Source organism: Cervus canadensis, chromosome 7 (genome assembly GCF_019320065.1).
Source record: "Cervus canadensis isolate Bull #8, Minnesota chromosome 7, ASM1932006v1, whole genome shotgun sequence".
NCBI classification, from domain to species: Eukaryota; Metazoa; Chordata; class Mammalia; order Artiodactyla; family Cervidae; genus Cervus; species Cervus canadensis.
Genome location: NC_057392.1, coordinates 29,558,214 through 29,581,027, shown reverse-complemented (window position 1 = coordinate 29,581,027; position 22,814 = coordinate 29,558,214). Strand labels below are relative to the sequence as shown.

Below are 22,814 nucleotides of genomic sequence, written 5' to 3'. Positions count from 1 at the left end.
GTACCTACATGTGTGTATGTACGTCACACAGGCCGATCATTTGTCTTCAGTGTTGTTGTAATAAGATTGCTGGCAGTTCACACAAAGCAGTGAGCAAGAGTTTACACAGTTGCTGAACTCCACCCACTCGCATTCTTCAGGTTCTCTAGCCTTTCCTAGAAATTGCCCAGAAGTGCCCTGATCTTTAGTACGTCTTTCTGGTGAGCACCCGTTGCCTCTGCTGGCTGTCAGCCCACCAGGCTGTTCGTGTTCACAGCCCCCTCTCTCAGTTACTGGAGGTTATCGTGTGTGCTCTCTGTCCCCACAACATGCTTGTGTGCCTAGTCGTTTGCAGCTCTTAACAGTAGTTAGTACTGGAGCCACAGACCCCCAGCCGCATCTCACGTGTGCCCACACGGTTCCCAGCTGGCTTCCACTGAGCGCGGGGTAAAGCAGGGAAGGACTGGAGACAGAACCAGCTTGGCATCCTCCCTGGAGAGGCTCGCCCTGTAGTTTCTCCATCCCTGACTAGTGCACCTCTCCTTTCTTCTTGCTAGTGCTTCTAGGTTTCAACCTCAGACTTTCACATTTTCTTTACCAGTGTTCAGCTTTCCTCCAGGATCCATAAATGAGCATGTGTTCCATGTCGTTGTCTGTGAATGTCTTATTATGATAGTCCTAAAACAAAGGAGGTTTTGTCCAATGAAACCAGCTGTTTTCGCAGCTAGAAACTTATGGTGACTTACCTCTATATTCCACTAACTTTTTTATTTAACATATATGTTTCTCCATTTTTCCTTTTTTTTTTATCCCCAGTGTATTTGGAGAATTCGTCCATACTAGCCTGGAGAGAGCTTCCTTATTCCTTATATTCACATAGTTCTGCACTTATGTGTTTATAAGAATTTATTTAATCAGTCCTCCTCTTAGAGGACATTTGAGTTATTTTTAGTCTTGCTGATTGGTAATAAGATAAATTCACCAAGTAAAGAAAAATTCTGATGAGCAAGCAGAATTTTTATTTAATTAATTTTTTTTTTTTAAGTGAAAGGTTTATTTAGGGAGATACATACTCCATAGATGGGGCTTCCCTGATGACTAAGTGGTAAAGAATCTGCCTGCAGTGCAGGAGGTGTGGGTTCAGTCCCTGGGTCAGGAAGATCATCTGGAGGAGGAAATGACAACCCACTCCAGTATTCTTGGCCTAGAAAGTCCCATGGGCAGAGAAGCCTCGTGGGCTACAGTTCATGGGGCTGCAGAGTCGGACACGACTGAGCACACATGCACACACCCTTCATAGACAGATACACTGGCTGACGCAGACGGTGCGAGCGTGCTAACGAAACTTGTATAATGTTGGAGTTTATTATGAGTTATTATAAATATATTATCAGCTTCCCAAATAGACTAAATGTCCTGTAAGTTCTTTATTTGAATCTATTTTAATGGACATGTTTATGTAAATTGGCGGTAGATAAATAATGATAATTGTATTATATAACAAAAATGTCATAGATTGTGTCCTGAATTTCAAACTGGGCTGAACTTGCTAATTGCTAAGTCTCAATTAGTGCCTCAGTGTATTTTTAAATTTTATTGAGATATTATTGACATGCAGTAAGTTACATATATTTGAAGTGTACAGTTTTATAAGTTTTGATATGGGTGTACGCCTGTGAAACCATCACCACAGTCAAGATAGTTAACATTTCCATCATTCTCAAAAGATTCTATTTGCCCCTGACCTCTGATCTACTTTGTGTCACTGTAGATTAACTTGAATTTTCCAGAGCTTTATATGGTAGGTCCTTCTTTTATCTAGCTCTTCTAACTCAGCATAACTATTCTGAGATTCATCCATCTTGAGGCATATGCTAATAGTTCATTACTTTCTGTTGCCGAATAGCATTGAGCTGTATTGATATACACAATTTGTTTATCCACTCACCTGTTGATAGAGTTTGAGGGATTTTTTTTTTTTATTTGTTACAAATAAAGCTGCTTTGAAGGTATGTCTACAAGTCTTTGTATGAACATATGCTTTCCTTTCTCTTGGGTAAATATCTGGTGGCAGAATGGTCGGACCATATGGTAGGTGTATGTTTCACTTTTTAAGAAACTGCCAACTGTTTCCAAACTGGTTCTACCATTATACATTCCCACCAACAGGACCTGAGAATTCCAATTTTTTCCACATCCTACCAGTGTTTGGTATGATTAGTGTTTTCTTATCTTAAACATTCTAATAGATAGTATCTCACTGTAGCTTTGATTTATGTTTCTGAGATAACTGATGATGTTGAGCATCTTTTCATTGCTCCTAGGGAGTCTTTATATCCTTTGGGAAATGTCTTTTCAAATGTTTTTGGTAATCTTTCTTACTAGATAGTTTCTTGCTCTTGAGTTTTGAGAGCTCTTTATATGTTCTGAACACAAATCCTCAATCTCTGGCTTTATTTTCACTCTTATGAGTGTTTTTAGAGAACAGAGGTTTAAAATTTTGATGATATCCAGTTTATCAATTTATTCTTTTATGGATTTTGGTTTTGGTGATATGTCGAAAAAAATCTATATCTCAGTGTCACATAGATTTTCTCCTATCTTCTAAAAGTTTTGTTGTTCATTCACCAAGTCTTCTCCGGCTCTTTGTGATCCCATGAACTGTAGCATGCCAGGTTCCTCTGTCCTTCACTGTCTCCCAGAGTTTGCTTAAGTTCCTGTCCACTGAGTAGGTGATGCTAGCTAGCCATCTTATCCTCTGTCTCCCCCTTCTCCTTTTGCCTTCAGTCATTTCCTAGTGTCAAAGTCTTTTCCAGTGAGTCAGCTCTTCGCATCAGGTGACTAGAGTATTGGATCCCCAGCTTCAACATCAGTCCTTCCAATGAATATTCAGAGTTGATTTCCTTTAAGGTTGCCTAGGTTGATCTCCTTGCAGTCCAAGGGACTCTCAAGAGTCTACTCCAGCACCAGAGTTTGAAAGCATCAATTCTTCAGCGTTTAGCCTTCTTTATGGGCCAGCTCTCAAACATCTGTACATAACTATTGGAAAAACCATAGCTTGACTTTATGAACCTTTGTTGGCAAAGGAATGTGTTTGCTTTTTCATATGCTGTCTAGTTTTGTCATAGCTTTCCTTCCAAGGAGCAAACATTTTTAATTTCATGGCTGCAGTCACGATCTGCAGTGATTTTTGGAGCCCAAGAAAATAAAATGTCACTGTTGCCATTTTTTCACCTATTGTTTGCCATGAAGTGATGGGACTGGATGCCATGATCTTCGTTTTTGAGTGTTGAGTTTTAAGCCAGCTTTTTCATCTCCTCTTTCACTCTCATCAAGAGGCTCTTGAGTTCCTCTTCACTTTCTGCCATGAGAGTGGTATCGTGTGCATATTTGAGGTTATTGATATTTTTCCCAGCAATCTTGATTCCAGTTTGTGCTTCATCCAGCCCAGCATTTTGTGTGATGTACTCTACATATAAGTTAAATAAGCAGAGTGAAAATATACAGTCTTGTTGTACTCCTTTCCCAGTTTTGAACCAGTCAGTTGTTCTGTGTCTGTTTGTAACTGTTGCTTCTTGACCTGCGAACACGTTTCTCAGGAGACAGGTAAGGTGGTCTGGTATTCTCATCTCTGTAAGCATTTTCCACGGTTTGTTGTGATCCACACAGTCAGAGTCTTTAGTGTAGTCAGTGAAGCAGAAGTAGATAAATTTTACTTTTAGATCTATAGTCTGAGTTGCATGTGATACAGGGTATACATCAAAGTTCATTTTTTAATATATGGATATATCCAGTTGTTAACATATTTGTTGAAAATGGGAGTTCGCCTAGTGGTTTTGGATTCTGGACTTTCACTGACATGGCCTAGGTTCATTCAGTCCCTCATCAGGAACCACACAGCATGGGTTCCCTCCTCCCCCAAAAAATCTTGAAAATTCTATGCTTTCTTCACTGAATTGCCTTTGCATTTTTATCAAAAGTCAATTGTACCTATATGTGTGAATCTAGTTATGGACTCTGTTATGTTCCATTGATGTATTTGTCTAGCTAAACACCAATACCACACTGTTTGAAGAGTTATAACTGATAGAAGAATTATATGTCTTGAAATTACCAACTTTTTTCTCCTTCAAAATTATTTTGGCTAGTCTAGGTCCATTGCATTTCTACGTGAATTTTAGAATCAGCTTGTCAGTTTCTTGAGGAAGAAAGAAATCAGGCTTTTGTTAATCTATAGATCAGCTTGGCAAAAATTAAAATTTTAGCAGTACTGAGTCCCCTTACCTTTGAGCAAGTTATATATTTCTCTATTTAGGTCATTTTTAATTTCCCTCAGAAAATTTTTAAATTCCGCTTTTACATTTTTTTTTTCAGATTTGTCCATATCTTACACATTTTGTTCCTACTATAAATGTTTAATTTCAAAACAGGATAATTATTTCCCACTCCTGAGATAATTTTTCCTGAGTACTTTACCCAAGGCTCTGGGAGTGGTAGGCTTTTCTAGCCTGGCTGGTAGGAACAGTGCATAGTTCCCTGTGTGTGAACTGAGTACTGTTACCTCTGATTCATGCATTCGTTGGTGGTGATATGCAGTGCTGTCTAAGTCACCTCGTCGTGTCCAACTCTGACCCCATGGACTGTAGCCCCCCAGCCTCCACTGTCTGTGGGGTTAAGCAAGAATACTGGAGTGGGTTGCCATTTCCTTATCACCTCCAAATTGTGTTTTTTGTTGGGATGCATGTGTGTATGTGAAAAATCTTTCATATTACAATGATTCGTGGCCCTACCAAGAGCCAAAGAACATAAATTAGGTACACAGTCATTAAAATTTCCTCAAGGCAATTAGGAAAGCGTAGTCTAAAAAGTCTCTTGGGTTCAAGTGATAAAGAAGAAAAGATTGAAAAGCACAGCTTTAATCATTTTGGGTGGTTCTTTTCACAAGTCTCCACTCGTGAAAAGTCCCTTGCACATGTGCTGCTCAGTTCTCTCTGTTCTTAGCACAAAGGGATATTCTGCAGGTCTCTAGGCTTCTCTCTTTGTATCATCTCTCCACTCTGACACTCTGCCCTGAGAACTCTTATCCTGGTTTTCTCCCCCAGACTCCCAGCTCTGTCTCTTCAGCTCAGGGAAATATGCCTATTAAAAATATACTTAACTTTATAAAAGCCATTAAGAAGCATTTTATTGATTGAAACAGCTAACATTCCAATGAATGTTTTCACACTTGCACCTTACATATTTTGTGAAATAGCAATTTTCTATTATAGTCCAGCAATCTTTTTGAAAAAGAAATTCTCTACATTAGTTTTCAAAACAATTGTGTTGTATCTGATAATTAAAATTGCCCATTCATAGATGGCATCACCTTTGCTTCCTCTTACTCTTATTGATACGGAATTTTGGTGTTTTTATTCCTTTTTTTTTTTTTTTTATGAAAAGCAAGTAAGCCTTAGCCTAGTACTATCTGATTGCTGCTAAATGCATACACCTGAGGAGAGTCAATTCCGTGTTTAGGATGCTCTGTGGACTTGTTGTTTTAATATTATTACTAATAGAGCAATATGTAGATTACAACATGAATTAAAACTGGATTCAAAACTTCTTAAATAGAATTTGCTCCAGGGCAAGGATCAAGCCTTCCATTGTGTAAGATAGATAGCGCTGGAAAGGGATTTTGGAGGTATAGTAGTTATGTCATTCAGCTGAGACCCCTGGAGTTTATTTGATGTGGTCACTTCCATTTAGCAGAGATAGCTTAAGAGCCTCATTTTCTTAATGTCCAGTTCTGTTTTCTGTCTGTGTTGTCCCCCCTGGCTTGTCACCCCTGTTTCTGCCCAGTGACTTAGATTAGAACAGATTTCTTAGTTTTTCTCTTGTAGCTGTAAGTATGTAAGCCCTTAGTAAATATTTGATAGTCTAACTTGATATAATTTGGTATATTGGTTCATTCTCTTAACAAAAACATGCTATTAACTATGCTGGGCACTGGGGAGACCAGTCATACATACTTTTCCCCATGTCATTAATGCTCTTTCTTGACTCTGGGTATCAGTTGTGCCCACATTGCTTCCAGCTCTCTTCATCTCGTCTTCCATTTCTGTTCATTCTACAAGTTGCAGCTTATGGCAGTCAGAGCTCTTCCAGTGGTCCACAAAGTCCTCACTTCCTGTTGTACATATCCTGTAGAATCCCCTGTACTGTAAATATGATAGGATGGCACTCCTGTGAGTTTATGACATCTAGCACAGTTCACTTTCCAAAAGTGAGAATAGCTGGGGGGGCCTGACCTGATGACATGAGCTGTTTAAACCTCAATCTAGAGTCAGAAACACAGGGAGTAAGGAATGGAATATGAGGCAGATTATCTGCTGTTGATTTTGAAGATGGAGGGGCCACAGGTCAACAATTGTCTATGGGAGCAAAAGGAAGGAACCTTCCAGTTGATAGTCAGAAAGGAATATTGGAACTTCAGTCTCACAACCACAGGAACCAGATTTTGCCTGCATGAGCCTTGGAAGTGAATTCTTCCTTAGTTGGGCTTCCTTTTGTGAGCACAGCCCACTGACACCTTGGTTCCAGCTTTACAAGCTACCCTGAGCAGAGAACCCAGCCAACACGATACCTGGATTTCTACCCTACAGAACTCTAACTAACAGATGATTACTGCTTTAAGCTGCTGTACTTATGGGCATTTCTTACACAACTAAACAAAATTAATACAAGATTTAAGTATCTCTTTTTATGGAGCACCTTTCCTGGTCCCCTAGGTGGTATTATATCACCCTAATTAGATGGCTATATTACTTCGAACTTCTTTGTAACTCTCATCTTAATTCAGTTGTGTCATGTTCAGTAACTCTCTGGAGATAGACACCCTATTTGAATTATCTGTATTTAGACCCATATAGCCATCCTTCATCGGTGGAGTATTGGTTCTAGGAACTCCCCATTGTTACCCTATCTCATCTGCCAGATAGCCAAAATCTGTGGATGCTCAACAAGACACTTGTATGAAACAGTATACCCATATATACAAAAATATACTTTTGTATAACCCATACACATTCTCCCATCCTCCCATATACTTTAAATCATCTCTAGATGACTTATAATATCTAATACAGCATAAATACTATGTAAATAGTTGTAAATACAATGTAAATGCTATATATAGCTGCTGGCCTGGGACAAATTCAAATTTTGATTTGGGGAACTTTCTGAAATTTTTTTCTCAAGTATTTATGATCCATGTATACAAAGGACTTACTATAAGTTCAATTCTGTTCAGATGCTCAGTCATGTCCGACTCTTTGTGACCCCATGGACTGCAGCACACCAGGCATCCCTGTCCATCACCAAGTCCTAGAGCTTGCTCAGACTCATGCCCATCGAGTCAGTGATTCCATCCAACCATCTCATCCTCTGTCATCCCCTTCTCCCACCTTCAGTTTTTCCCAGCATCAGGGTCTTTTCAGTTGAGTCAGTTCTTTGCATCAGGTGGCCAAAGTATTGGAGTTTCAGCTTCAGCATCAGTCCTTCTGATGAAAATTAAGGACTGATTTCCTTTAGGATTGACTGGTTTGAAATCCTTGCAGTCCAAGGGACTCTCAAGAGTCTTCTCCAACACCACAGTTCAAAAGCATCAGTTTTCTGATGCTTTCTTTATGATCCAACTCTCACATCCATACATGACTACTGGAAAAACCATAGCTTTGACTAGATGGACCTTTGTCAGCAAAGTAATGTCTCTGCTTTTTAATATGCTGTCTAGGTTGGTCATAGCTTTTCTTCTAAGGAGCAAGCGTCTTTTAATTTCATGGCTGCAGTCACCACCTGCAGTGATTTTGGAGCCCAAGAAAATAAAATCTGTCACTCTTTCCATTTTTTCACCTTCTGTTTGTCATGAAGTGATGGGATCAGATGCCATGATCTTTGTTTTTTGAGTGCTGAGTTTTAAGCAAGCTTTTTCACTTTCCTCTTTTACTCTCCTCTTTCATTATCATCAAGACACTCTTTAGTTCTTGTATTTCCGTCAGTTCTTGCTTAGACAATTCAAATCACTTTAACATAGGAAGGGTGAATTCTTTAAAAAAAAGGGGGGTTGGGACCAAAACCAAAAAATACGTGCACTTGAAATGCAGGCAAGCAAAGGCTCTTACGAAAAATAATCTTATCGTATGCACCATTCTACTAAAGGTCTGTCAAGAATACTGACTTTAAAAGGGACGGCTGGAGGTGGACTTGTTCTACCTTGTTCTCTGCCAAAGGTACTTAATTCGCTGTTCCCTCAATGCTGAGGAATGGACGTTGGTTCTTAAGGAAGGCATTTAATTAAGTTTTTAGCATTTGCATTTCCCTGACAATCCTCAAAAGTCAAACTTTACTATTGAATGACAAGTCTAACTCATAATCAGTAAATAAAAATAAAGTTTGCAGGATTGCTGAGCAAAGCTTAAAAGCAGCACAGGAAACAATAGAAAGGCCACAGGTGAAGAGGGGATTCAGGGATGTTATTCTCTGTTAAGAACTGCCTAATAAAGCCAAGAACTGTGTGATAAAACCATTTTTTGATAATATGGGGTTCAGTTTTCATTCAGGTCATGCTGCCAGAACAGCACACAAAAACAAGTCTAGCTGCCTAATACATTGGTGATTTTGTATAAACCGAAGAACCTGTACTAGCCAGAGTCAGATTTGGGGTAGGAAACTTCTGATGTCACATCCCATCCCAAATCATGTTCACAAATGGAATATTTTAGCTGATAATTTTAGAATATTTACTGTGAAAGTGAGTGATTTGAGTCAATTAAACAAATACACATTTTCATTAAATTACAATGATAAAACCTTGAGATATTTTTTCATATCTTAGTATAATTACTTTTTGAGGAAAACATGTAAATTACATAAATATTTTATTAATGTATCATTTTTTCCCTCAGTTTTTCTAGAGACTCAGTGATTTGAATATTTCTTACCCAAGTGATAATGAAGCATGTTCTCTTGTACAAGCTCAAAAAATATTTATTCATTTTAGAATATATTTGTCTTTGTATATAAGAAAACAGTTACAAAATGCTGTATGTCAAGTTTTTATCATTAGTTTAGAAGATAGATATGTACAGTGAGGATTTGGGGATTTTGTTTACATAGAAACTGTATTACATTAAATCGTTTATTTGAGTTTTTTCAGATGGCCTTGCGCAAATTTCTGGTAATAAAATTTCTATTTTTATTCTTAATTCCCTTGTAGATCCAAATGATAGTTGGGGGAAAGGCATGGGTGTAAGGGTGAGTAGCTTTCTTTTCCAATACTCAGGTGACTTTCATTTTCATTTCAAACATTAGTTCAGGAGAATGAAACTTGACAAACCAACAAAGGAAGCTACTTTTCTTAAGCTGAAATATCATTTCAGAGTCTGTGTCTTCTGCCAATTTTTTGATGTACGTTTCATCTTAGTTCAAATGTGTTTTAATTGATATTTTGAAAGAATGTTGAAGCACTCATATCTGAATTTTTCTCCTCCTTTTTATCTTTTTAAAATTATGAAATATAGCTCACTTAAAACATGTAAATAAGTAGAGAATATGATGAATCATTTAAATGTAACCTCTACCCAGATCAAGAAACAGAACATGCTGGCACCTCACAAGGGCCCTTTGTGCCCCCTTTGTGATTAGAACTATTTCCTCCCACACCACAGTGTAACCAGTAGCCTGACTTTTATTATAGTCTCTTTCTTAGTGTTCTTTTATAATTTTGCCACCTAATTATTCTTTCCTAAGCAATATAATTTAATTTTGCATGTTTAATTAAATGAGTCATACAACATGTATTCTTCTGGATCTGGGTTCTTTTGCAGAAACTGTCTCATTTTAAAAGTTTGCCTGTAAAAAAAAAAAAATAGATAAAAGTTTGCCTGTGTTCTTTGTTGCTAAAGATTGTTCATATCTCCCACTGAGTGCTTGCCCCACAGTTGATCCGTATTCTCCTGTTGGGGGATAGTTGGGTTACTTCCAGTTTTTGCCTTTTGTAAACAATGCAGCTTTCATAAGCTTGTCTTCTGTTGCCCATAACCATGCATTTCTATAAGGTATATATGTAGGTGTAGAATTCCTGATATTTAAGGCTATGCATATATTCACCTCAGTAGAGAATGCCATATTCTTAAACAGTCTACATTCCCATCAGCACTGTATGAGAATTCTTGTTGGTCCACATCGTTGAACCATGTTCTTGGTTTTTGTCATACTTCCTTATTTAGCCATTCTGTGGTATGTGGTAGTATCTTATTATTTACAAAGTTGGAGAGGTGTTTTGTTTTGTTTTTTTTTTTTTTTAGTACTAGTGTCAGGTACCTTTTTATATGTTCATTGGACATATGTATAGCCTCTTGGGGCTTCCCAGGTGGCTCAGTGGTAAAGAACCCACCTGCCTATTATGCAGGGGATGCAGATTTAATCCCTGGCTCAGGAAGATGGCCTGGAGAAGGAAATGGCAACCCTCTGCAGTATTCCTGCCTGGGAAATCCCATGGACAGAGGAGCACACACACATAGATAAAGTGCCTGTTAAACACTTCGCTGTTCTTCTTTTTACTTCTCTCTTTCCTTACTAATCTGTGGTAGTCCTTTATATATTCTGGATATGAACCCTTCATGAACCATGTGTTTTACAGATACCATTTCCCATTCCAGTGTGCCTTTTCATTCTTTATTGTGTCATTGAACATGAGGTCTTAATTTTAATGTAGTCAAGTTTTTCAGCATTTTCCGTTATTGTTAATGATTTTGAGTTTTTGTTTACTCAAGAAGTCTTTCCTTAACCTAAGTCACAAAGGTAATATATTTGTTTCTGATAACTTTATCATTATACTCTTTAAATTTAGCTTTATGATACACTTGTAGTTAAATTAGGCATGTAACTTAAGTTAGTGGATTTTTTTCTTTTCCAGATGGATACTACATTGTCCCAACACAATTTAATTACCCCTATTTTGTTGGACTCTTTTCTTATTTTTGAATTTTGAAAGTACTTTATATATTGCAAATGCAGGTTCTCTGTCAGATGTGTGATCTACAGATGTTTTCTGCCAGTGTATGTCTTGTCTTTTATCCTCTTAACTGATATCTTCCTTTAAAAAAAAGTTTTTTCATTTTGATCAAGTTTAATATATCGGTGTCATGGACTGTGCTTTTGGTTTCATATCCAAGAACTCTTTGCCTAACCTACATGTTTTCTCATGTCTTTTTTCCTAGAAGTTTTAAAACATTGGATATGGCAGTTAGGTCTATGATGTTTTTGAGTTAATATTTGTGTTAGGTATTAAGTATAGATTGATGTTAATGTTTTTGGCACACAAATATCCAGAAGCATTTGTTGAAAAGATTATATATCCATTCAATTGATTTTGTACTTTTGCCAAAAATCAGTTGATAATATTCATGTGAATTGATTTCTGAACTCTTTATTCAGCTTATGGCTCTCCCTTTTGATACCATAGTGCCTTGATTATTGCAGCTTTGTAGTAATCCTTGAAATCACACAGTGTGAGGCTCCCAGCTATGTTCTGTTCTATCAAAATTGCTTTGACTATTTTAACGTCTTTGCCTTTCCTCATAAATTCGAGGTGGTTATATCTACTATAAGTCCTGCTGGGATTTTGATTAGGCTTGCATTGAATATTGATCAATAGATCAAATTAATATGTTAGCAATAATTAGTCTTCCAGTCTACAAGTGTGGTTTCTTTCTCTATTTAGGTTGTCTGTATTTCTTTCATGTTTTGTGGTTTTCACCATACAAATCTTGCAAAATTTTTGTCAGATTCATATCTAAGCATTTGTATTTTCTTTTTCTTTCATTCTTTCATATTGTAAATGTACAGTTTTTTAAAAATATTTTTTACTTGTAGTTGTTAATTGCTGGTATTTAGAAATACAGTTGCTTTTTGTGTGTTAACTTTGCATTCAGCAATTTTTCTAAACTCATTCTAGGATTTTTTTTTTAAAGATTCCTTGGGATTTTCTCTATAGATAATACTCCCATCTGTGAATAGAGACAGTTTAATTTCTTCTTTCCTAATCTATATGCCTTTTATTTCTTTTCCTTGACTTATTTTGCAAACTAGAACTTCAGTATGAGAATGAATAGAAGTGATGAAAGTAGACAGACTTGCCCTTTTCCTGATCTCAGAAGGAAAGCTTTCAGTCTTTTACCATTAAATAGGATATTAGCTGTAATTTTCATCAATACTCTTTATCAAGTTATAGAAGTTCCTTTTTATTCTAGTGTGCTGAGGGTTTTTTTAAATCATGAAAAAATACTTTTTAAAAAATGTGATAATCATGATTTTTTTTTCTTATTTAGTCTAAAATATGTTGAATTATGTTGGTTCTGTTTGAATGAGACATGTGATCCCAAAATAAACCCCGCTTGTTTGTGACATAGTATTCCTCTAACGCACTGCAGGATTCAGTCTGCTATATATATTTAGTTGAGGGTACTTATGTCTATGTTGCTAAGTGGTATTAATCTGTAGTTTTCTTGTAATATCTTTGCCTGTTTTGAGTATCAGGATAATAACATATTAGCTTCATAAATTGGAAAGCGTTCCCTCCTCTTCTGCTTACTAGATGATGTTCAAATTTGTGTCATTTCTTCCTTAAATGTTTAGTAGAATTTGCCATTGAAACTGTCTGTGTTTCAAGTTTTCTTTCTTAGGATGTGTTTTTACCTATGAATTCCACTCTTTAAAATAAATGTAAGACTATTTGGGTTACTGTTTTTTTGTTTATTTGTTTTCCTTTGAGTAATTTGTATGTCTCTTAGGAAGTGGTTCTTTTATTCAGATTGTGGGATTTTTTTTTTTTTTAAGTTTATTTCTTTATTATTGGCTGTACTAGGTGTCTGTTGCTGTGTGGACTTTTCTGTACTTGGGGAGCTCCCCCTTACAGCCCGTGGCCTTCTCATTGCTGTGGCTTCTCTTACTGCCAGCCGGGCTCTGGGTGCATGGGCTTCAGTGTTGTGGCTCTCAGGCTCTAGAGCGCAGGTCACCAGCTGTGGCACATGAGCTTCCTTGCTCCGTGACATGTGGGGGCGTCCCCACTCAGGGGTCGAACCCTCGTCTCCTGCACTGGCAGGTGGATTCTTTACCACTGAGCCACCAAGGGTGCTCCCAAATTGTGGGATTTTTGTGCATAAAATTTTTCATAGTATTCCTTTGATCTTTTTGATGTCTTAAGGTACTGATAATCCCCTGTTTGGCTCCTGATGCAAGCTTCTGTCTTCTTTTGTAACTCTTGTTAGAGGATTATCAGTTTTAATGATTTTTTTCAAAGAAGCAGCTTTAGGATTCATTAAATTTCTCTATTTTTCTGTTTGCACCTTCATTAATTTCTATTCTTTATCATTTCTATTCTTCAGCTTGTTTGTGGTTATTTTATTCTTTTTCAGATTTAACTGTAACAGCTTATTACAGAATCTTGAGTGTAGTACTCTGTGCTCTGTAGTGGGTCCTCGTTAGTTACCTGTTTTATGTATGGTAACGTGGACCTGCTCACCCCAGACTCCTGATGTGTCCCTCCCTACGTTTACCCTTTTGGTAACCATAGGTTGTGAGAACTTCTTTTGTGCAAGAAACATTTAATATTTAAATTGTCCTCTGAATACTGCTTTAATTTCCATATCACAATTTTGATATATTTTCATTTTCATTCAATTCAAAATACTTTCTAGTGTCCTTTGAGATTTCCTCTTTACATGGGATATTTAGAATTAGTTTTCTTCTTTTATTCAATATGCTTTACTATTAGAGAATATACTTTCATTTTCAAATACTTGGGGATTTTCCAAATGTCTTTCTGTTACTGATTTCTGGTTTAGTTCTGTCATGGCCAGAGTACATCCTTTGTATGATTTCATTTTATTTTATTGTGTTAAGTTACAGTTTTTGGCCCAGAATATGATCTACATTGCTGAATGTGTTAAGTGCAGTTAAAAATAATGTATATTCTTTTGTTCTTAGGTAGAATGTTCTGTAACATTCTGAAAATACTGGGTTTAATTGATTAATAGCATTGTTTAGGTCATCTGTATCTTTGCTAATTTTTCTATTTACTTGTTCTTTTGGGTGCCTGTCCTTTTTGATACTGGGAGAGACATGCTAAAGTTTTTCTCTAATTGTGGATTATCTGTCTTTCCCTTCCTAATAAAATCAGTTTCACTTCCATGTACTTTGAAGCTGTTATTAGGTATAAATACATTAATGTTGTCAATGGCTTTTTGTTTTTGTTTTGTTTTTTCATGAATTGACCCTATTGTATTCAGATCATTACATTTAATATATTTATTGATTTGGCTGGATTCTGTTAATTTTGTCCATCCCTTTTAATTTTTGCTCCTTTGTTCCCTCTTTTCTTCTTTTGGATTATTTGGATATACTATTTTTGCATACCTAATGGCATTTTGACCATATCTTTATTATTTTCTTAGTAGTTGTTCTAGGGATTGTAATGTAAATATATATCTTTTCACAGTCAATTTTACCACTTAAAGTTTAAAAAAATCCATAAGTCCTTACTCTCCACTCTGTGTGTTAGATTTGCCATGTAATATATGTAGTACACTGAATTCCTTCCCAGATAACATTAAAATTTTTTGCTTTCAATAAATCCTGCTTCCTTCATATTTGAAGATCTGTTTCCCTTCTGGTAGCATTTCCCTTCAGCCTGAAAAAAACTTCATTTAGCATTTCTTATAGAGCAAGTCAGCTGGGAATTAATTTCCTTTAGTTCTCTTTTATCTGAGAATGTTTTTATTTTGCCTTCATTTCTAAAGGACACTTTCATGTCATACAGAATTCTTGTTTGACAGGTTTTTTATATTTTTGTTTTTTTTTTTTCAGCCTTTTGGCCTCCCTGGTTTCTGATAAGAAATCCAAGTATTTGAGTATTTCTTTTATATGTAACTTGTCTTTAAAAGCAGCCTGAGAAAAACAATTTTTCTTTATCATTGAGTTTAACAGTTTGATAATGGTGTGTCTCGGCATGGTTTTCTTTCCATTTATCCTATTTGTTGTTCACTAAACGTATTGAATGTATAAATGTATGTCTTTACCAAAAATTGCGAAATCTCCAACTGTTATTTCTTCAGAATTTTTTTCTTTTCTTAGTTTCTTTCTCCTCTCCTTCTAGGACTCCAGTGACACAAATGTTAATTTTTTTATATTGTCCCAAATTGATATTGTACTAAATACAGATAATTTATGCTGAAAATCTTACTGAATACAAGGATAATTTCTTTAAAGGTATTGACAACTCTTGTTATGTAACTGGGGGAAGTCTTCCTTTTGGTTCAGCTGCCGAATGGAAAAAAATATTAATTATATAAATCACTTAAAGAATAACATAAAATCACTTAAAAAGTAAAATGCTGCTGCATAAACTTGACTAAAGTACATTTTCATAAACCCATTTAATAAAGTTGATCATTTTGTTTCCCACACCTGAAAGAGGTTTCTGTGTGTAATATATTTACAGAACCACATTGATTCCTACCTACCACAGAAAGCCATATTTGTATTTACTCACTGTGTTAGAGTTCAAGCATAGGATTTTAGAGATAAGATCAAATCTTTCTAGTGTATCTAATGATTTTAACTGGTATATTTCAAATCAGGATGAAGACACCCCCCCCCATAGTAGCTGTGAAATCTGATTCTTACTTGATTTTTTTAGTCCTGTTCTAAATTAATGTTTAAGGTTATATATAATACATGTAATTTGCTGGTGGAGCATATTTAGATTATCTATTAATTGAGAATATATGTGATTTAATAGTTAAATATCATGACCTTAGGACATATGCATATATTTGTGACTAGATTTCTTTTTCTCAAGCTGCTGATAATATAAAATGTTATCTTGTGCTGAAGATTAATATTTATAGTTAAGTGAGGGCATATTTGAGTAGCCTTATCTAAAGTATTTGTTTATAAATGGAGACTGTTCAAAATAAGCTTCACCAAGAAATATGAATTGTTGTGTGTAGCTTCCATGTTTGAAAGTGCAAGTCGCTCAGTCGTGTCTGACTCTTTGCCGTGCCATGGACTATACAGTCCGTGAAATTCTCCAGGCCAGGATGCTGGAGTGGGTAGCCATCCCCTTCTCCAGGGGATCTTCCCAACTGAGGGGTCGAATCCAGGTCTCCCGCATTGCAGGCGGGTTTTCTACCAACTGAGCCGCCAGGAGAACCCCTTCCTTGTTTACTAACTATAAAAACTGTTAATAATTTTAATGAATGTCTTAATAAACGTTAATTTAATAAATTTTAATAAATGTTAATGTAACTCTCAGTTACATGTATTTTCTAGTAGGCAATGTGATATTTTGTGTTTAAATTATCTTAGGATTGAGTCTCCTCTTTCATGTGATTCTTTTCTAAGCACTGAAAACGTCTCTTATTCCTGGACTCTGTACTGTGAGTTTCACTTCATAATTGTAATTACCACAGATAGAGGGCTCTAAAAAGAAGGTTAAGGTTGTCATGCTATATGGAAATTTTTTCTAAAGTGGGGCCATATTTCTACAGTTATGGGATAGTAATGAGTCCTTTGTTACTGCTTTAAAAAATTATATATTTATTTATTTTTGGCTCGCTGGGTCTTCGTTGCCATTTGGGCTTTTCTCCACTTGTGGTGAGCAGGGCCTACTCTTGGTTGTGGCGCATGAGCTTCTCATTGCGGTGGCTTCTCTTGTTTCAGAGCACAGACTCTAAGTGTTCACGCTTCAGTACTTGTGGCCCTCGGGCTTAAGTTGCTCCATGTCATGTGGAATCTTCCTGGACCAGGGGTCAAGCCCATGTACCCTGCCTTCGCAGGCAGATTCTTTCCTACCGTACCACCAGGGAAGTCCACTGCTTTGATTTTTAAAATATATTATTTTCTAAAATCCAAATATGTGCAGATATTTACAGCTAAACACATGAATATAAAGAATGCTAGCTCCCACATTGGTGCTGTTAACTTATTAAACTGTAAGAAGGTAAAGAGATCCAAAATGTAATAGCGAGAGGAATCTTGGCTTCTAAGTCAGACAAACCAGATTCTAGCCTGTGTGCCCTTCCAAGGTTCAGCTTCTCTGAACCCTGTTTTTCTCATTTGTAAAATAAAGCAATTGAACTAGATGATCTCTGAGGCTATTTTTGTCCACAGTGGTGACAGCTCTGTAAACTATTCTGTTTGCCCTGTGAATTATAATATATCACTTAAGCCTGGGTGATTTCACGGTGATTTTAGGGGTGACGGGGGATGCTTCATCAGATTTTAGCTTATAATACAGCTAATGATTCTTTTTTGTTTCATTACATTTTTCTTTTCAGTGGGTTGTAATAAAATTGCTTTGACTTTCTTCTCTAATAGGTGTCTTGCGTCTTCTGATATTTTCCTCATACCACATTGTCTTGCAAACTCAAAGTAGCAGAAACTTTGGCTTCTTACTTAGTAGTCATTAATTTTCCCCCTTCTTCTGATGGTCAGAGGTCTGATTTTGTGTGGGTGACAGTGATAATAAGGGACAGGACTGAAGAATCAGGGTTATTTTGTTTCTAAAAGAACTGACAGTATCTATGAAAGTAGATAGATCAGCTGTAAATGTGTACAGTAATCTGTAGTCCAACCATTAAAATTTTTTTAAAGTGCAACTGTAGGCTAAGAATGTAGAGAAAATGGATTTTTACTAAATTTATGCTAAAGTAAAACTGCAAAAGGCAGAAAGAGAGTTGAAGATAAAAATAGGAATAAAGAATGAGGGAAACAAATAGAAAAGTGTAATGAATATAGTAACTATTAATCCAAGTGTATCAGTAGTCAGTGCTCTAAATGAGCCAGTTGAAAGTTGCTTTCAAACTCTGGTACTGGAGAAGACTCTTGAGAGTTCCTTGGATAGCAAGGAGATCAAACCATTCAATCCTAAAGGAAATCAACCCTGAATACTCATTGAAAGGACTGATGCTATAGATGAAGCTCCAATACTTTGGCCACCTGATGCGAAGATCCAACTCATTCGAAAAGACCCTGATGCTGGGAAGGATTGAAGGCAGGAGGAGAAGGGGGCTACAGAGGATGAGATGGTTGGATGCCCTCACCAATTCATCAGACATGAGTTTGAGCAAACTCTGGGAGATAGTGAAGGACAGGGAAGCCTGGCATGCTGCAGTCTGTGGGGTCGCAAAGAGTTTGACATGACTGAGGATTGAAGAACAGCAATATGTTGTGTATAGGAAACCCACTTTAATCAGAAAGACACATACAAATAATGGATGAAGAAAAAAAAATCATGCTAACACTAATCAAAAGAAAGCAGAAGTATGGGAATGTAAGTTGGTACAGCCACTGTGGAAACATTATGCCAGTACCTCAAAAAACTGAAAACAGTTACCTCATAGGATCCAGCAATCCCACTTCTGGGCATATACCCAGACAAAATTACAACTCATAAAGATACATGCACCCCTATGTTCATAAGCAGCATTAGTCACAGTAACCAAGACATGGACACAACCTTGTTGTTCATCAACATATAAATGAATAAAGAAAATGTGGCTCAAATATGCAATTGAATACCACTCAGCCATAAAAAAGAATGAAATAATGCCGTTTACAGCAACATGGTTGGATCTGGATATGATGATAATAAGTGAAGTAAGTCAGACAAATACCATATGATACCACTTACATATGGAATCTGAAACATGACATAAATTAACGTATCCACGAAACATAAACAGAGTCACAGGCATAGAGAAACAGACTTGTGGTTGTCAGGGAGGAGAGTGGATGGAAGAGGGACAGACTGGAAGTCTGGGGTTAACAGATGCAAACTATTATATAGAATGGATGAACAGCAAGGTCCTCCTGCATAGCACAGGGAGCTATGCTCAGTGTCCTGAGATACACCACAATGTAGAATAATAACTGAAAAGAATGTGTGTGTGTGTGTGTGTGTGTATAATATATACATATGTGTGTGTGTGTATATATATATGTGCTGCTGCTGCTGCTGCGAAGTCGCTTTAGTCATGTCCGACTCTGTGCAACCCCATAGACTGAAGAATCCCGAGGACAAAAGAGCCTGGCGGGCTATAGTCCATGGGGTCACAAAGAGTTGGACACAGCTGAGTGACTAACACTGCACTTCATATATATATAAAATTGAAATTACTTTGATGTGCAGCAGAAATTAACAGAACATTGTAAATCACTATATTTCAATTTAAAAAAAAAGGACAAAGCAGGAGTAGCCATATAAATTTCAGACACAATATACTTCAAAGCAGGGGAAGTTATCAGGGATAAAGAAGGGTCTCATATAGGGATCAAAGGGTCCCTTCTTTGGGAAGACATAACAATCCTTAATATGTATGCACCTAAGAACAGAGTATCAAACTATGTGAGAGAAAAACTGATTGAACTGCAGGGGAAAATAGATGAATCAACTGTTAGAGATGGAGACTCCAACACTCCTCTATCAGAAATAGATCAAGTAGTAAAAAATGAGTAAGGACATAATCAATAGCGCTATCAAACAGCTGGACATAGTTGACATCTGTAGACTGCTTCATCCAACAGCTTCAGAGTATACATTCTAAGTTCACATGAAATATTTACCATGATAGAGCACATTCTAGGCCATAAAACACACTTTAACAAATTCAAAAGAATAGAAATTATGTAACGTCTGCTCTCAGAACAAAATGGAATTAAACTAGAAGTCACTAACAAAGTTAACTGGAAAATCCCAAATACATGCAGATTAAAGTAACAAACTTCTAAATAACAATGTGCCATGGAATAAATCTCAAGTGAAATATAAAAGATTTTGTACTGAAAATGAAAGCACAATTTATCAAAATTTGGAGGATGCAATGAAAGCATTGCTTTTTCTGGAAATGTACACCATTGAATGTATATATTAGAAGAGAAGATTAGTAATCTAAGCTTTTAGGAAACTAGAAAAGGAAGAGCAAGTTAAATCCAAAAAAAGCAGAAGAAATAGAATTAGAGCAAAAGTCAATTAAATTGATTTTTCTCTATTGATTTTCTGTTTTCAGTGAAACCAAAAGCTAGTTCTTTAAAAAGATTGACAAAATAGATAAGCCTCCACCAGCTAAGAAAAAAGGAGAGGAGGCACAGATTACTCTTATCGGAAATGAAAGAAGGGCTGTCACTGTGGGGCCTGTGGACCTGAAAAGGATTATAAAGGAGTAGCGCAAACAACTCCATGCCTGGAAATTGGGCAACCTAGATAAAATAGACAGTTCCTTTAAAAAATTCTTTTGCTGAGAGTCTCACAAGAAACAGACAGTCCAAATAGGCTATATCTATTAAGAAATTGAGTCAACAATTAATAACCTTCTAAAACAGCACCAGGCCCAGACAGATTCACTGATGAATTCTACCAAACACTTAAGAAATTATATCAGTTCTCTACAATCTCTTTCAAAGGCTAGAAGCAGAGGGAATGTTTTCTAACTCATTCTTTGAGGTTGATGCTGCTGCTGCTAAATCACTTCAGTTGTGTCTGACTCTGTGCGACCCCATAGACGGCAGCCCACCAGGCTCCCCTGTCCCTGGGATTCTCCAGGCAAGAATACTGGAGTGGGTTGCCATTTCCTTCTCAACACGTGAAAGTGAAGTCGCTCAGTCGTGTCCGACTGCTAGCAACTCCATGGACTGCAGCCCACCAGGCCCCTCCGTCCATGGGATTTTCCAGGCTTTGAGGCTGGCATTACCCTAATATGAAAATGAGACAAAAACAGTATAGGAAAAGAAAACTACAGACCAGTATCTTTCATGAACATAGATGTGAAAGTTTCTCAACAAAGTGTTAACGAATCAAATACAACGATGTGTAAGAAGAATTCTACAACATGGTCAGTTGGGATTTATGCCAGCTATGCAAGTCTGGTTCAGCCTTTGAAAGTTAATTCATGTAAACTGTCATATCAACAGGCTAAAAAAGAAAATCACAAAATCATATCTATAGTGCAGAAAAAGTGTTTGACAAAATCCAACACCTTCATGATAAAGTCTTTCCTTAAGCTTAGGAATAATTAGGGAACTACCTCAACTTGATAAAGCATGTCGACAAAAAAAATCTACAGCTAATGGTGAGAAACTCAAACCTTTCCCACTAAGATTGGGTGTAAGACAAGAGTGTTCCCTTTTACAACAACTTTTCAGCATCATCCTGAAAGTTCCAGCTAATGTGGAAATAACAAGGGAAAGGAACTAAATGGTATACAAATTGAAAAGGAAGATGTAAAACTTGGAAGCAACCAAGCAGGCTGGATGAAGCACAGACTGGAATCAGAATTGCTGGAGAAATATCAATAACCTCAGCTATGCAGATGACACTACCGTTTTGACAGGAAGTGAAGAGAACTAAAGAGCCTCTTGACGAGGGTGAGAGGAGAGTGAAAAGGCTGGCTTAAAACTCAACATTTGAAAATCAGGATCAAGACATCCAGTCCCATCACTTCAAGGCAAATAGATGGGGAAATAACAGAAACAGTGACAGGCTTTAATTTCTTGGGCTCCAAAATCACTGCTGACAGTGACTGCAGTCATGAAATTAAAAGACGCTTGTTCCTTGGAAAAAAAGCTGTGACAAACTCATTGTATTAGAAAGCAGAGACACTACCTTGCCGACAAAGGTACATATATTCAAAGCTATGGTTTTTCCAGTAGTGATGTACAGATGTGAGAGTTGAACCATAAAGAAGGCTGAAGGCCAAAGAATTGATGCTTTTAAACTGTGCTGCTAGAGAGGACTTTTCAGAGTACCTTGGACAGCAAGGAGATCAAACCAGTCAATCCTAAAGGAAATCAGTCCTGAATATTCATTGGAAGGACTGGTGCCGAAGCTGAAACTCCAGTACTTTGGGCACCTGATGTGAAGAGCCAACTCATTGTACAAGACCCTGATGCTGGGAAAGATTGAAGGCAGGAGGAGAAGGGGCGACAGAGGACAGGATGGTTAGATGGCATCACCAACCCAATGGACATGAGCTTGAGCAAACTCTGGGAGGTGGTAAAGGACAGGGAATCCTGGCGTGCTGCAGTTCATGGAATCACAGAGTCGGACACGGCTGAGCGACTCAACAGCAATGACAACAAAGATGTCCTTCAATAGGTAAATGGATAAATAATAGATTATTATTCAGCACTAAAAACAAATGAGCTATCAAGCCATGAAAAGACATGAAGAAACCTTAAATGCATGCTATACTTAGTGGAAGAAACCAGTCTGAAAGGCTACATACTATATGATTCCAACTGTATGACTTTCTGGAGAAGTTAAAACTGTGGAGACAGTATAAACATGAGGGGTTGATAGGGGTGGGAATGAATAGGCAGGGCACATGGGATTTCTAGGGCAATGAAAATGCTCTGATACCATAATGATAGATACATAAGTTTCATTAAACATTTGTCCAAACCCATAGAATTTGCAACATCAAGAGTGAACCCTAAGGTTCTGACTTTGAGTGATTGTCATGTATTGATGTGTTTAAAACCTAAAACTGCTTTTGAAATTTCATTAAGTAATTAATTACAGTAGACATACAGGGAGTAGATGGCTTCTGCTACTGGATAGTTGCTGGATGTTGTCTGGGGTGGACTAGCTTGAGATGAGCCTTTACACTGTGGTTGGAACATATAGTTGTGGTTGGCAGCAAAGTGGACAGGTAGGATTTCTGAGAGAGACCTCACTGATGTCATTGAGCTGCTGATTGAACCAGTGTTGTCCCTACCCTTCTGAGAGGAGATCT

General features: G+C 37.0%; 1 protein-coding gene across 4 annotated transcripts in view; it reads left to right on the top strand.

Annotated features, from left to right (window-relative positions):
* Window positions 1-22,814, top strand: part of ANKRD28 (ankyrin repeat domain 28) — a 207,522-nt gene that overhangs the window by 95,202 nt on the left and 89,506 nt on the right. Inside the window, exon 2 of one of the 4 annotated variants that reach the window (XM_043474782.1) lies at window positions 9,236-9,273. The exons of the other annotated variants lie outside the window; for them this stretch is intronic. Coding sequence (XP_043330717.1) covers window positions 9,262-9,273 — 12 coding nt within the window. The 5' untranslated portion in view covers window positions 9,236-9,261. The remainder of the gene's footprint in view (window positions 1-9,235; window positions 9,274-22,814) is intronic. 4 annotated transcript variants of the gene reach the window in all.